General features: G+C 33.2%; 1 protein-coding gene across 1 annotated transcript; it reads left to right on the forward strand.

Moving 5' to 3' along the window:
* Nucleotides 312–1,928, forward strand: LOC107610537. The gene is made up of 2 exons (XM_016312583.1): nt 312–1,098; nt 1,456–1,928. The coding sequence occupies exons 1-2, from the start codon at nt 312–314 to the stop codon at nt 1,926–1,928; spliced, it is 1,260 nt and encodes a 419-aa protein (XP_016168069.1).

Genomic DNA, 16,068 nt, shown 5'->3' on the forward strand with positions numbered 1-16,068 from the left:
AGCTAAAATATTGAACCTTGAGGCTGCTGATATTGTAGTTGAAAATACTTATGATGATGTTGTTGTGGTTGAAAGTATTGGTGTGTAACATGGTTGATTATCTGATTTTTTAGTTATTTGGAGAGTTGATATTTTTATTCTATTTTTTGTTTCTGGGTTTTATTATTTTGATTCTATTTTTTGTACTTTTTTTGGTGATTTTGAAAGTGATAGTCGCTGTGATGCTATGTTTTGTCATGCTGCTCTCTTTTTTTCACTCTTTACATCCTTCTATCCATTCTCGTCTCCTGCAGGCTGCAGAAATTAGTCCAATGGTCAATTACCAGAAATGTTGGGTTAATTTTGATAGGCGTACTCCTGAGTTTAGGAAGTGCCTCGATGAATTATTTTTGGATATTGCCTTCTCTCAACCCGGTGTGAAAAATCAAATACGTTGTCCTTGTCCCAAATGCAACAATTTTTTGTTCAAATTTAGAAATGAAGTTCATCATCATGTGTGCCAAAGGGGGATAGTGACCTCTTATAAAACATGGGTGCATCATGGTGAGATACTTCAAGATACATCCACTATAGATGTGTCTGATCTAAATCAAATTGATTGTGAAAGGGAGAATGATTCTGCCACTTATGAGATGTTGTATAACATCTTTAGAGGAGAAACACTAGGGGAGATGCCGAGAGATTTCGCTACCAACATAGATTACAATATAGAAGAAGAACCTCATCAGGGGGCAAAGAGGTTCCAGAGGCTAATGAGGGATTATGAACAAAGCCTGTATCCAGACAGTGGGATATCAAGGTTATCTTTCATTGTCAAGTTGTTTCAAATGAAATGTCGCTATGGATGGAGCAACAATTCAGTTGATGCTTTGTTGCTCTTTCTAAAAAGCATATTTCCAAAGGAAAATACTTGTCCAACTTCATTTTATGATGCTCGAAAAGTGATTCGAGATTTGGGATTAGATTACGAGAAGATAGATGCTTGTGTGAATGATTGTATTTTGTTTCGGGGGCAAGCATATGCTAATCTTGATGAATGTCCAAAGTGTAAGCAATCTAGATGGGTGAAGGGGAAGGGGAATGAAAAGGATGACCCTCGTAAGAAGGTACCCCAGAAGATACTAAGATACTTTCCGTTAAAACCTAGGCTTCAAAGGATCTTCATGTGTGAAGAAACAGCGCTAGCAATAAGGTGGCATAAAGAGAAACGACTTGATGATGGAGTCCTAAAACACCCAGCAGATTCGATGGCATAGAAGACATTTGATGAGGAGCACAAATGGTTTGCACGTGATGCTAGAAATATCAGGCTTGGAGTTGCTAGTGATGGATTCAATCCGTTCGGCAATATGAACATTTCCTATAGTACTTGGCCAGTTGTTCTCATTCCATATAACTATCCTCCATGGATGGTTTTAAAACATTCAAATTGGATGTTATCTCTACTTATTCCAGGCCCTAAGTCCCCTGGCAATTCTATTGATGTATACTTAGAACCGTTAATTGAAGAGTTGAAAGAATTGTGGGAAGAGGGCGTTGAAACATTTGATGTGGTGCAGAAACGGAATTTTAAGTTGTCTGCTGTAGTTTTATGGACAATTAATGATTATCCAGCTTATGCCATGTTATTCGGTTGGAGTACTAAAGGTGCACTAGCATGTGCGTGTTGCCACAGAGAAACTAGTTCTAAAAGGCTGAAACATGGACACAAGCATTGCTATATGGGTCATCGCCGCTATTTGCCGCATGATCATCCATGGCGAAGGAATAAGAGTTCTTTTGACAATACCAGGGAACTTGGCGAAGCACCTAAGCCACTTTCTGGTTATGATGTCCTAGAAGAATTCAAGACTTTTGAACAAACGGAGTTTGGGAACAATACTAAAAAGAGAAAGAAGTCTGAGCATGACAAGGTGGCTGGGAATTGAAAAAAGAAAAGCATTTTTTTTGAGTTGCCTTATTGGAAGACATTATTATTACGTTATAATTTAGATGTAATGCATATAGAGAAGAACGTCTTCGATAATATACTGGGTACACTGTTAAATTTAGATGGAAAGACAAAGGACAATCTTAATGCACGACTTGATCTTCAACTTATGGGTATCAAGAGAGACCTTCATCCTCGTAGAGTGGACAACAAGTTTGTGATGCTGATAGCCAAATATACATTGTCAAAGACCAGGAAGGAGAATGAATGGCAACTTCTTTGTCAGTTCTTGAAGGATCTCAAGTTGCCTGATTCGTATTCATCAAATATTGGAAGGTGTGTGCACGTTGAAGATTGCAAAATTTATGGCTTGAAGAGCCATGATTGCCATGTCCTAATAGAACGGCTGCTACCACTTGCAATTCGTGAGCTTTTACCCAAAGAAGTTTGTTAACCTTTGATACATCAAAGTATTTTCTTTGGAGAGCTTTGTTCCAAGGAATTGAAGATGGACGTTCTAGACAAACTTGAAACCCAGATTGCAATAACACTTTGTAAACTAGAGATTGTTTTTCCTCTGACTTTTTTTGATGTCATGGTTCACCTAACCGTTCATCTTGCCCATGAAAGCTAAGTTAGTCAGACCAGTTCAATATCGCTGGATGTACTCTGTTGAGAGGTTAGCCCTTTAGAATTGACAACAACTTAGAATCTGTCTTATAGTATTCTTTAAGTAGGTTTCTAACATTCCTTAAAAATTCAATTTTAGATATTTCCGCACACTAAAGAGTTATGTGGGAAACAAAGCACGCTCTGAGGGGTCAATATCTGAGGGTTATATCTCTGAAGAAGCAATGACCCTTGTGGGAAGATATTTGGATGAAAATTCTAAGATTTCTGACCATGGTGAGAATGAACCTATGCGAGGCATAGCTGTGTTCAAAGTACTTGGCCAGTTAGTTGTAAAAGGGATACAAGGAACTTAGTATCTTAGAGCATAGAGAAGTTCAATTCTATGTGCTGAAGAATTGTGAAGAAGTTCAACCATGGGTTGATGAACATATGGCAGATTTAACAAGAGAAAATCCAAGAAATCTGCAGAAAAGGCACAAGGATCAATTTGTGAAATGGTTTGAAAGGAAGGTAAATGAGTAAACTTTGATACTTGTAGAATTGAAGAGTCTCTTGTTAGTATTTAGTTTTAATCGCTATTCATTAATGTAGATTTCAGATCTACACAAACTAGGGAGTGCACGGGTGAATAATCAACTACTTTCTCTAGCAAGAGGTCCTGATCGTCGTGCACATTTCTACAAAACATGTGCTATCAACGGTTTTACATTTCGTAGCAAAAACCATGAAGCATCTTTGAAGACTTAAAATAGTGGAGTAGTTGTGAAGGGAGATGAATTGACTGGGGGTGTGAATTATTATGGCATGTTGACTGATATTATTGAGTTAGATTATGTCGGAAAACATAAAGTGGTCCTATTTAAGTGTGAGTGGTTTGATGTTCCTCCAGTAGGACGAAATCAAAGTAGGGGATATTGTAAAGATGAGTATGGATTCATAAATGTGGATGTCACATATGTTAGATATAAGGATGAGCCTTTCATTTTAGCATGTCAAGCTGAGCAAGTATACTATGTAAAGGCAATTAAAAGGCCTAATTGGTGTACTGTAGTCCGAGTAAAGCCTCGCAATACATATGATGTGTCTGAGCAAGATATCATGCAAGAAGAGGCATACCAACAAGCTGAAATGGGAAGCTTTAATCAAGTACCATCTTCGGGTGATATCAATTTGTTGATGGAATTGGGCAGAGGTGACATAGAGGGATCAAGTGTGGACGTGCCTATGTCTATAGAAGAAGAAGAAGAAGAAGAAGAAGAAGAAGAAGAAGAAGAAGAAGAAGAAGAAGAAGAAGAAGAAGAAGGAGAAGGAGAAGGAGAAGGAGAAGGAGAAGGAGAAGGAGAAGGAGAAGGAGAAGGAGAAGGAGAAGGAGAAGGAGAAGGAGAAGGAGAAGGAGAAGAAGAAGAAGAAGAAGAAGATTCAAATGATAGTGATTGACTTCTTAGTATTTTTATTTTGGGGATCACAAGATATTTGCAATTGCTAAATTATCCACTTTTTGTATAGGATGGTGATTGACTTTATCAACTTTTTGTATAGGATGGTGATTGACTTTAAAGTAGTTAAACTTTAGGAACTCACATCATATTTGCAATTGCTAAGTTATTCACTCTTTGTTCCATTTGTTTAACTTTTTTGAAAAGTATAATATATTTTGAATCATGTCCCACTTTTATTGATGTGCTTTCTATTGTGTAATTGTGTATTAAATGATGTAGATATTTTATTATTTCATTTCTTTAATGTTATCTCTATCCAAGCCCCGACAAACCCTACTTCAGCACCAGCCACTGCCCCTGTTGATAGGCGTATTGGTAAAAGGGGACCTTCGCGTGGGATTGCAACAAATAGGGTTATCAAAACAAAGACAAATGGAAAATTGGAATTGCTGATCTCTTTGGAGAACTTAGCTCCTAATGGCATCCATGCTGATCTGTTTGCATCTGAAGTGGGTATTGTTACAAGACAAAATGCTCCTTTGGATTTAAAGAAATGGAGCATAGTTGGAGATGATGTCAAGCAAAAAATATGCGACCTTGTTTTGGTAATACATATTTATATTTTCTGCTATTATGTATATTATAGGGTTTATTTCTGCTAACTAACTTTGAGAAATCTTATGTAGGAAAAGTTTGATATAGCAGATATGCAAGTAATCACAAAATGATTTTAGCTAAGGCTAATATATGTTATCGAAGTTGGCGCTCAAGATTGCGTGAGCACTATGAGTTGTATCAAACTGATGAGGAGCGCCTTCAAAATCCACCAAACAATGTTCTGCCGGAGACATGGGAGAATTTGGTGTCCTACTTTGGAAGTCCTTCTTTTCAGGTTTGAATTTTTCATTGTGACAACCATTGAGGTGTTCTTATGTTGTTTTCCTATTTTAGGTCAATGAAATAATTATAACTTAACTCCTTTTGTCTTTTGTGAGTTTGGTCTTATATAGGAAAAAAGTTTAAGAAACAAAGATAATAGAAAGCATCATGTTGTAACACATATTGTTGGTCGAAGGACATTTTAAGTTGTTAGACGTGATCGGGTAAATAGTCTTAAAGTTTTAATTTGGTCTTATATTTTTTGCTATGTCACGTTTGCACTTAACTACATCTTATATTTTAAACTTCCAAAAAATTTGCAGCGCCATCCTAGAACCGGTGTCGAGCTTGACATCCAAGAATTGTGGCAAATTACTCATCAAAAGAGTAATGGAGAATGGGTCAATGAAAAAGCTAAACAAATTGATGTAACATTACTAACCTTTTCCTTTTTCTGTTGCATAGAAGTTAAATTTTATCTTCATTTTTAAATCACAAATTGGATTGTGCAGGATGATATTAGCTGTATGCTCGATGAATCCTATGATTTGGAAAATCCTATCACTCCAAATGAAGCTTTTCTACTTGTGAGATGTGAGAAAAGTGGTACAAGTTATGGCATAAAGGCTCCAAAATCTAAGTTAAGGATTCAAGCACAACTTCAAGAGGCAATGCAAGACCGTGAGGAATGAATACGGTAAGAAGAAGCTCAAATGAAAGCTCAGTTGGAAGCTCAACAAGCTGTTGTGAACTCTCTCATAGCGCGCTTTGACAATGAGACAAACTAGATCCTAAAGGTACTCCTAAAATTGCTTATGGTTTTAATACAGTTTTGTAGATGATTCCCTTTTTATATTAGTATACTTTAATTTGTATGTGAATCTATTTATCACATTTTACTTGTGTCATGGTTGAAAAATGACAAATGTCCTATTATTTGCTTTGATAAATTTGGTTGGGTATTGGCTGAGACATAAGTTGTGAATTGGTTATTTTTGTTGGAACCGTAAACGGTGGAAATATCCAAGTTTTAGGGGAGGTTCTGCCAAAATTTTTTTAAACATTTTGTATAAAACTTAGTGGAAAATTATAATTAGTGTTACATCTTGTTTCTAATTGTTTCTTCCGTTTTTTCTTATTTACAGGAGTGCTGAAATGGTGATCATATGCTACCTTGAGGGCTCAAGAATATTTTGATGCATAGCGACACTAATCTATGTTAGAACTTTTATATTTTGGTTGAACTTATATATGTAAGACATATAACTTGTAGAACTTGTAGAACTTGTAGACATATACTCACTAATGTTATTTTGTTTGAAAACAATTTTAGCTAAAATGATCTTGTTTGACTTATGTATATTTTTGCATATTATATAGATATAAACTTGCTTATTAAAATAGTTAATATATTAGTTAATTTAAAAAATAATTTAGTAAATTATGCATGCAATTTGTATTAGAAAAAAAAGTTATTACAAAATAATTAATTTGCTTTTATAACTAAAGAAAAAAAATGTTACAAAATCATGTTACATTTTGTAACAAAATTTGTTGATAAAAAAAATAGATTGTCACGAAAAATACTTTCAAGATCAAAATTTGTTACCACTTTTGTAACGGTTTTTGATTTTTTGTTTCAAAAAAAAATGTTACAAAATATCATATTGAATTGTAACAGTTCCATTTTTCGTTACAAAAACTTTTTGTAACGGGACTTACTACAACGACCCCTTTTTTTGTTACAAAAAACTTTTGTTTCAAAATTTTGACGTTTTGTAACAGTTTTTTTTTTGTTACAAATATGCTTTTTTCTTGTAATGCTACTATCTCTGTCTCTCTTCTCGTCCACTCTCTCCCTTGCCGTGCAGCTCTCATTGTCGCCACAGTCGGAACAAGCTGTCGTCATCGCCATCGCGCTAGGAGTACCCACTCTCACCGTCGCTGCACATGATCGTTAATTCTGCTACTGTTGTCACATCGCATCTTTTATCGCCGTTACTGTTCACGTTGCCATCACCGCCGCCTCTGTCACCATCACATTAAAGAGAAATTGCAACCACTATAATCAGATTAGTTTGTTGGTATGGTTATTATAATTTTTGTTATATTATTTTGTGAGTTTAACATTTTGTTAGGGTTTTCGTTAAATCACTGGTTAAATGTGTTTAATGAAGTATGTTATTAGGAGTTGCTGTGTTAATTTGTTGGTTATATTAAGAATTAGGTTTTAATTAGTTGGAATAATGAGTTGTACCTATTCTTTTAAATTAGTTTTCGAATTAGTTTAAGCTTGTGAATTTAATAAGTTATTCTTTTTATTAGGACGGTGCTATTTTCTCTTAGCTTATTTGGAGTTTTCTTCTTTTGTTGTCTGTGCATTAATGTTCCAGGTCAGTTTTCTATCTCTAAATATAATGAATTGTTTAAATTTTATGTTGGACTTATTTTTTCTAGGATAAAGTTTTATGACAGAAGTATGAGAAGGTTGCATAGTGGCGCCTTTTTGAAACCTTGTTTACTGAAAAATTGTGGAGTTATAAAGGGTTGCGCACTAGAAAGGTTAGGATTTAATGTTTTATTGAGTGCATGTATGTTATAATTTATATCTGCAGTTGTTTTCTCTATGAAAAATGTTATATTTATTTGATGGATGTCTCTGAATTAAGGAAAAGTTCTGCCGAATGATCATTTAAATTGTTTAAAACATGTTTGATTTGTCAAGAAATGATAACTATTGTTGGCGGGAGTTCTAATTATAGGGTACACTCTGTCGAATATTCTAAAAATAATAATAAGTTGTGTTGTTAGTTGAATTATAGAGCGTATGTTGCAATATGTTTCCAAGTCATCGTCTATGGATGTATAATAAGGATAACTATGGACGGGGGATTTAAAAATTGAATTATTTGACGGGGTTAACACATTTGTTACGCATGTCTTCATCATAGAACCATTTAGATCTAAAGGGGTATCTAGGTATCTGTGTCATAAGTGTTGCTGACTAAGTGGTTAGGGCCTGCGGATATAATGCTTCACCTCTATCATAATGGGTTCAATGATGGGTATTGGATATGGACGGAACACGAAGAAATGGACGAGCATGGAATTAACTAGTTTGCCTCAAATTTGAATAGTTCTGATCTTCAAACAACGAAGGTTCGGTTGGTGAGAGAACTAAAGATGGAAGAAATAAATTAGGTGGGTAACCAAGAGAGATTCAACGAAATGGTGTTTGATGCAATGGGTGTTACAGAATTAGAAGATATTAAACAAGAGTCTAACCCAGAGGCAAAGAGATTTCATCATCTGTTAGAGTCCACGACAAAACCTTTGTTTGAGGGGTGCATTCATTCGGAGTTGTCTGCATGTGTTAGAATGATGAGTATTAAGTCGGATTCAAATCATACTCAAGATTCTTTTGATAAGTGGGCCACCCTTTACAACGAACTGGTACCTGTCGGGACTACTGGCATCCCTCGAAATCACTATGAAGCAAAGAAGTTAGTTTCGAAATTGGGTCTAAATTCAGTGAAAATTGATTGTTGTCTGAATGATTGTATGCTGTATTATAAGAGGGATGCAGACCTAACTGAATGTAGATTTTGTCAATCACCGAGGTTTCGAGGCGAGAGAGAACAGGTCGGTAAATGGCGGTTAAAGAGAGTTCCAATGAAACGGATGCACTACTTGCCCTTAATCCCTAGGCTAAACGATTGTATGTATTAATGAGTTCCGCACTGAACATGACCTGCATAGTACCAACAAGAGAGAAGATGGAATTATGATGCACCTGTCATATGGAGAAGCTTGGAAGCATTTTGATAGGGTGCAACCTACATTTGCGAGCAAGCCTAGAAATGTTAGACTAGCTTTTTGCTTTGACGGTTTTGCATGAAATTCTAATTTCAGTAATGCGTACTCTTGTTGGCCTGTAATTGTGACACCTTATAACCTGAGTCCCGAAATGTGTATGAAGGAGCCATACATGTTCCTAACTTGCATCATACCTGGTTTCAGCATTTGAAAGCCAAAATAGATGTCTTCTTACAGTCCTTGGTGGATGAGTTAAAGAAGTTATGGATCCATGGTGTAGATACATATGGTATTTTGACGAGAAGACAAACTTCTAACTGCATGCTGCATTGATGTGGACCGTTAACAAATATTCCTGCATACGAGATGTTGTCAGGTTGGTCAACTCAAGGAAGAATGACATGTCCCATTTGTATGAAAGATATAAAGGCATTCTGGTTGACGAATGGCGGTAAGAACTCATGGTTTGATTGCCATAAAAGATTCCTTGACATGGACATCCTTTTCAGCGCAACAAAGACTCGTTTAAAAAGAATAAAACTGAACAAGAAGAGGAACTTGTGAGGTTGGGTGGTACGCAAGTTTGGCAATGTGTCAGTAAAATACCAAGGATTGTCGATAACGGGGCAAGTGTGAGACCACCGGGATATGGTAGGGAGCATAATTGGATTAAACAGAGTATATTTTAGAAGTTGCCTTATCGGAAAGACAACTTGGTTTGACATTGTCTTGACATGATGCACATTGAGAAAAACGTGTTTGATAACATCAAGCATATAGTAATGGACGATGCACAAATAAAGGATAGATAAGGCTAGGTTGGACTTGGTGGACATTTGCAGGCAGTCAGATCTGAACTTAAAGAGACTTAAGAATGGGTGGTGGGCTAAACCGAAGGTGGTGTTCGCTCTTACAAAGGAACACCGACAAAATGTGTGTAAGTGGATTAGAGGATTAAGGTTTCCTTATGGTTACGCATCTAACATGAGTAGGTGAGCAAATATATCACAGGATAGGCTTACTAGGTTAAAGAGTCATGATTATTACGTCTTTATAGAGTCTTTGCTTCTTGTTGTGTTCAGAGAGCTTCAAACCAACATCTGAAAATCCCTCACAGAAATAAATGAGTTCTTTAGTGAGTTATGTGCTACGAAACTTAGCCTTAATGATCTCACAGTTATGGACAAGAACATTCTCATCATACTTTATAAGTTAGAGAGGATATTCCCTCCATCCTTCTTTGACGTTATGGAACACTTAGCAGTCCACCTACCATACGAAGCAATACTATATGGGCCGGTCTAATTTAAGTAGATGTATCTATTTGAGAGGATGATTGGGTCATTTAAGTGCACGGTAAAGAACAAAACTCGAATTGAGGGCAACATCTGCGAAGCATTTCTAGCTAAGGAAAGATTCACATTTTGCTCATTCTATTTTCAGCCTCATGTTGAGTCACGTAGAACAAAGGTTGGATAGAACGACGAGAGGGGAGAATCCTCGTCAAGTAGAACAACGACATATCCAATCTTTGCTCTAGAAGGAGCTGTAACAGGTGCAGGCAATAATAATTACTGGTTAGAGTAGAAGAAAATCGATGCCGCACATTTGCATGTGTTACTTAACTGTGACCAGATTTCACCTTACCTCATGTGAGTTTTTTAAGTCTTCATTAATATTCAACAACTTTATAAGATACTAAATTCGTAATCTAATCCAAACTTCTTTATTCTATTGTATCATATAGGTTATTCCAAAAGACAAATTCTGATACATCATTGAACAACTTTTCATATTGGTTCAGAGAATACGTCAGTATGCACTTAGTTGTGGGCCAATGAATAAGGGCACTAGCTACCCAATGTACAACGTTAATGGATATCAGCTCTATTTTTTATGTTAGAAACAGGAGACTAAACTGGAGAAATAATTTGTGTATTATTGAGTGTATTCAAGTTGTCTGGAATGATACAATATAAAAAGGTATTTATAGGTAATAAGAGAATCGTAATAATAAAGACGTAATCTCCTATAATAATAAATATTTAGATATACTAAATAATACTAATTGATCCTAATTATATTCTAACATCCCTCCTCAAACTCAAGTGACAACTTGAGTTTGAAACTTATTTAAAACAACGAAATAAAGAGAAAAAAAACTGCATAAACTGATAAAACGGGTGCAAACGGAACTACCGGAAGGAATCTCAAATGGAATTGCCGCTTGTCTGAAGGAAGTGCAGACAGAACTGCCGCTAGTCTGAAAGAAGCGCAGACGGAACTGCCGCTATCTGAAGGAAGTGCAGACGGACCTACCAAAAAGAAACGCAGACGGAACTGCCACAAGAAAACATAGACGTAACGCAGACAAAACTACCACGAGAAAATGCAGACGGAACTGACACAAGAGAACGCAAATGGAAATGCCGAAAGAGAGTGAAAACTATATGATTTCTTCATGAGAATAGGTAAGCAGCGGATGACAATGGTATTTGATCATTCGACTCGAAAAAAGTATCAAAGGAGTGACAAAAGGAAAGGGAAAATGGAATAGAAAAAAGTGTAAAAACTACGGTGATTTCACTACAAGGAAAACAACATATCCTCTTCAAGGAGGATACCATAGCTTTGATACCATATTAGAAACAAGAGACTAAACTGGAGAAAGAATTTGTGTATTATTGAGTGTATTCAAGTTGATTTGAATAAATTAAATTTATAAAAAAATTTAAATATATAATATAATTTTTAAAATAATAAATTTTAATGATCTTCTAACTTTTCTTATATTAAAAACAACAAATTACCTGTCCAATTTTTACATGATTTATCAAAAATTATATTATCATGCGTAGTAAGGCTTCTACCAGCGACTTATTGTATGTCTTTATTGTTGGTATCCATCTTTAATTGCGTGAAAATTGAGAACTAATAATAGCATATATATATATATATCCCCATGCATTCTTGCTCTCTTTCTCCCCACTTTTTAACCGTGATTAATTTTATTGGAAAAAAGGGTACTTGTTTCGTCTAATAATGATGATGATGATAGTGATGATGTGTAGGTTATGCGTAATAGCTTATAAGAAGTAGACTGTGTAACTAATTATTTCATGTCTTATATTAATTTTGCATGTGAGTAGTGTTTTTTTAATATAAAAAGAAATGCAATTAACGGTTGGGATTTAATATATGATAAACTTATAAAATTGTTAGTTTAATTAAGTAAGACAAATAGTAAATTTTTCAACCACAAATAATATAAGGATATGGATATCGATACTATTTTGATTAGAGCATATTAATTTGAATATTTATTTTCTTTTAAAAGTTGAAACACTATCACTTAAGTAGTCGCCATCCACGTGCACAACAATCATATAATGAGTAGTTCTAGAATATTATATAGCATTAATCAATATATAATATTGGAAAATTTATTGGATGCTCTGAGAATAAATAAATGTATTTTTTTGTGTTTAAATAAATAAATGTATTTGTTCTCTGTATGTTTATTTATTATGTTGTTATTTTGATGTTAGTTTATATTTTTTTAATGTTTTTAAAATTTAAATTAAAAATAATAATGAACTCATAATACTGATATAAAAAATAATTAATTTAACAAAATATTAGCTTACAATCAGAACATCTGGACTGCGTTTGTTTCTGAGAACAGAATAGGATAAGACATTAAGAATAGAACAGGATAAAACATTGATGGATTAGAGACATAAAATTTTATGTTTTTGTATTTTGTTTGGTGATAAACTAGAACAAATTATAAAAATCCAATTTATTTTCATTTTTTTCATTCAAAATATTTGAGATGAAAAATATAATAATAAAAAATATCATTATAAAAAATCAACAAGAATAATGAAAAAAAAAAAGTTGTGTCTCTTGTTAGTGTCTTTGTATCCTTTCTGTTAGGATAGACACAAAATACACTAATTTAGTATCTCTGGACACATTGTCTCTGTTTATGTCTCTTCTATCAAACACGATTTTGTGTCTTTGTGTCCCTGTTTCAGTGTCATGTCTCTGTAAACAAACGCAATTCTAAAAAACTATTTCTCATCATAATATTTTGCCTTCAATTTAACATCCTTTTCCAAGTCAAATTGCTTTTGATTTATATGCCATATTCATGATCCCCTTTCTTGTATTATTTCATTTATTTGTAGCTTTTCTATTTCGAGAGGGACTTCATGGTCCCGTTTTGTTTCATATAGAATATCTTGGTATGTAGTCAAAGTTATTAATCAAGTTGTTTAATTGTTGTCTTCCGCATAGAATGAGTACGCCTGTTACCAATAATGTGCCAACCATATACTAAAATGAATGGTAAAAGTTGTATAAATAGAGTTATGTATATAAAAAGAAAAAAAGAATAATAATCCGTATTGCATAACTAAACGGAGAAAACAAATACGGAGTAATATTGTAATAAACCATGGTTTTAAATTACAAGCCACTTGTTGAATCATGTAATTGTGATACATCTTATCTATGAGTATTTAATCTGACTCTATTCGATCGAGTAGAATTATCAATTTGATCTACAATAAATAGAGTAGGATACAAATAGAATTTTTGTGCGGATCGGTACGGTGCAGATTAAGTTTCAATCAAATTCAATTTTACCCTTATATATCTTTTCATATTATATACTTATATAAAAATATGAGGCCTGCTACACATACAAGTATTTTTGACTTACAAATTATACAAGTTGGCCCAAGTTTAAGAAAAAAATACGGGCACCACTCCTTTAAATTGAGAGTCCAACGCACGCGCTTTACAACAGTTCATTATGCCGCACTCTTCCTCTTCTTCCTCAATCAAACCCAAATCGTCAAGATTCAAGCGACATTCAAAATAAACTACGATTCTGCGAAGAGTAGAAGAAATCAAGAAGAAAAGATACAAATCTCTATAAAAAATCACCAGAAAAAACGAAGAAACATTATTCAAGGTACTGTTTTACTGTTCTTCTAGGTTTTTTTTTTTAGATTGTCTCTTCTATGTATGTGCCTCATCCTTAACCAGCAAAACGTTAAAAGATTTCAAGAAGAAATATACTATCTCTCCCTGATATTGGGTGTATTTCTTAAATCCTTTGGGTGTATTTCTATAATCCTTTGGGTGTATTTCTGTAATCGTTTGGGTGTATTTCTGAAGTTCCATTATCTTCAAAATAATTTCAAAACTTGATATCAGAAACCGTGAAAATTGAAAAAAAAAAACAGAAGGAGATCAAAGGCAAAGAGAGAATCAGAGAACGCATGAAGGAGATCGAACAAATTTGGCAAAAAATTCGAAAAAGAAAACGAAATCTTTTGAAAAATAGAAGTTATATATTCACGCATTAATTGATTTTGATTGATTTAAAAGTTTGTTAAAAAGGCCCGTAATATAAGCAGTGCGTTTATGGGGTTTCGTTCTCTTCAGACTTGTAAAGCTTGTAGGCGCAAAACACTTGTATGTAGAGATTAATCCTAAAAATATATTTTAAGTGGATATTGAACTAAAGATCTCTCATTAAATGCAAAAGATTCTTAGCCACTAAAAGAAGATCATTAATTGATAATTTAATAACTTTTTTTACATAAAAATGTTATATTTTAAATTATCATCAAATTATATAATAACATTATATTTTTTTTGTAACCCACGGGTATGATCGAATACCCGCAGTTAAGAACAAATAGGGTTAGGATTAAGATATTCTTAACCCACGAATAAAATAAGATTGAATTTATATAAAAATCTCAATTCACTAATAAAATTAGGATTAGCTTTAAACCCTACTCTACCCATTTTTACCCCTAATGCTATATAGGATACATATTCACTTTAAATTTTTAGAATGTCACAACATCATTGCAGTAAATAGGTTGTACCAACTACCAAGGCTTTATGAACTTACTAAGGTTTGTTAAGTAATAAATAGATTTATAATTTTAAGTTGTACAAACAAACTTGTCCCTCTCCCTCCAAATTAAACAATCTCAGTGACAGCAGGTGACAATACTTGATAATAATTGAAATTGCATCAACTACTGCAACTATTTCTGTATATGGTTTATGAAACTACAATTTAACATCCAATAATAAAAATTAAAAGTGAATGGTTAAAATGGTCTTGTAAAGTTTTACTCTATATACCAACTAGTCCCCCAAATTTTGTAATATTAATCATATTCATTTTTACCTTATTTTTTGTATATGCTGCGTTATTTTCGTTCATTTAATTTGTAAATTTATCGTTTCTAAGTTGTAGCCGTTTTAAATCTCTGGTAAAAATATTTGTGGCATGAAATTTTTAAAACATCACGGTCACTTTAAAAGAAATTGAATATTTTCTTTTTACATTATATTATTTTTTATTTCCCCAATCCCCATTTCTTTCAATTTATATTTTATTCAAGTGTAGGGTTTTTTTTTAAAGGAATACACTTTGGGAAAATAATTAAAATCATTAAAATTTTATGAGGATTCCTAGTTTATGTTAAAATTACATTATAAATTTGTGAGAGGTTTAAAAATTTACAATATATTTAAAATATTACTGCAGTTTTTATTAAGAATTTAAAATTTCTACAAATTTAAAATTCCTTTAGAAGTGACAATACTATTTTCGAAATCACGAGTATTCCACCTATCCCTACTCAGTCAAGGCGAATTTTGACGGTCGGAAATAAGGACAGAATTTTGGACATAATAGAATAGAGTCAAATTTAGAGAATACTCGCCCTGATATATATATTTAATATTATATTATTTTTAAGCTTTAGTTTAATATATGTTATGTATATAATTATGATTATATAAAATTTAAAATTTAATTTTATTGATTTTAATAATTAATAGAAACGGATAAAAGTGAGATAAATATCCACAGAAGCGAATTAAAGTATAAATTTTTACTATTTATAAATAACAATGGGACAAATTTTATATAAACTATTATAAGATGGAATAGAATTGAGTAGGACAAAAATTTATCTCTATATATCTATCCTGTTGTCAATCCCACCCCTTCCTTATGTGAGTAAAAAATAAGAATATAGACAAAAAAAATTAACTAGCAACAAATATGATTAGCGTTAGAAAATTTTAAAGATTAATTTGATCGAGTGAAAACTTAAAAAGCCAATTTAACTAACAAACAAAATTTGAAGGACCATTTTAACACTTTACTTTTCAATAAAAGGAAAAAGGACCCACAACATGCAATGGATTTCCCTCCTAAAAAAATTGATAGTAGTTTTCTTATTAGTAGGATAATTCAAATATGTTTTAATGCTTTTTTAAGTACCTAAAAAGATATTTATAATTAAAATATGCATTTTGAATATG

This window comes from Arachis ipaensis, chromosome B08, assembly GCF_000816755.2.
Source record: "Arachis ipaensis cultivar K30076 chromosome B08, Araip1.1, whole genome shotgun sequence".
NCBI classification, from domain to species: domain Eukaryota; kingdom Viridiplantae; phylum Streptophyta; class Magnoliopsida; order Fabales; family Fabaceae; genus Arachis; species Arachis ipaensis.

Coding starts and splice junctions, on each gene's coding strand:
- LOC107610537 (XM_016312583.1), top strand. CDS start 312: ATGGTCAATTACCAGAAATGTTGGGTTAATTTTGATAGGCGTACTCCT. Junction 1,099..1,455: donor GAATGAAAAGGATGACCCTC/GTAAGAAGGTAC, acceptor TACTTATTCCAG/GCCCTAAGTCCCCTGGCAAT.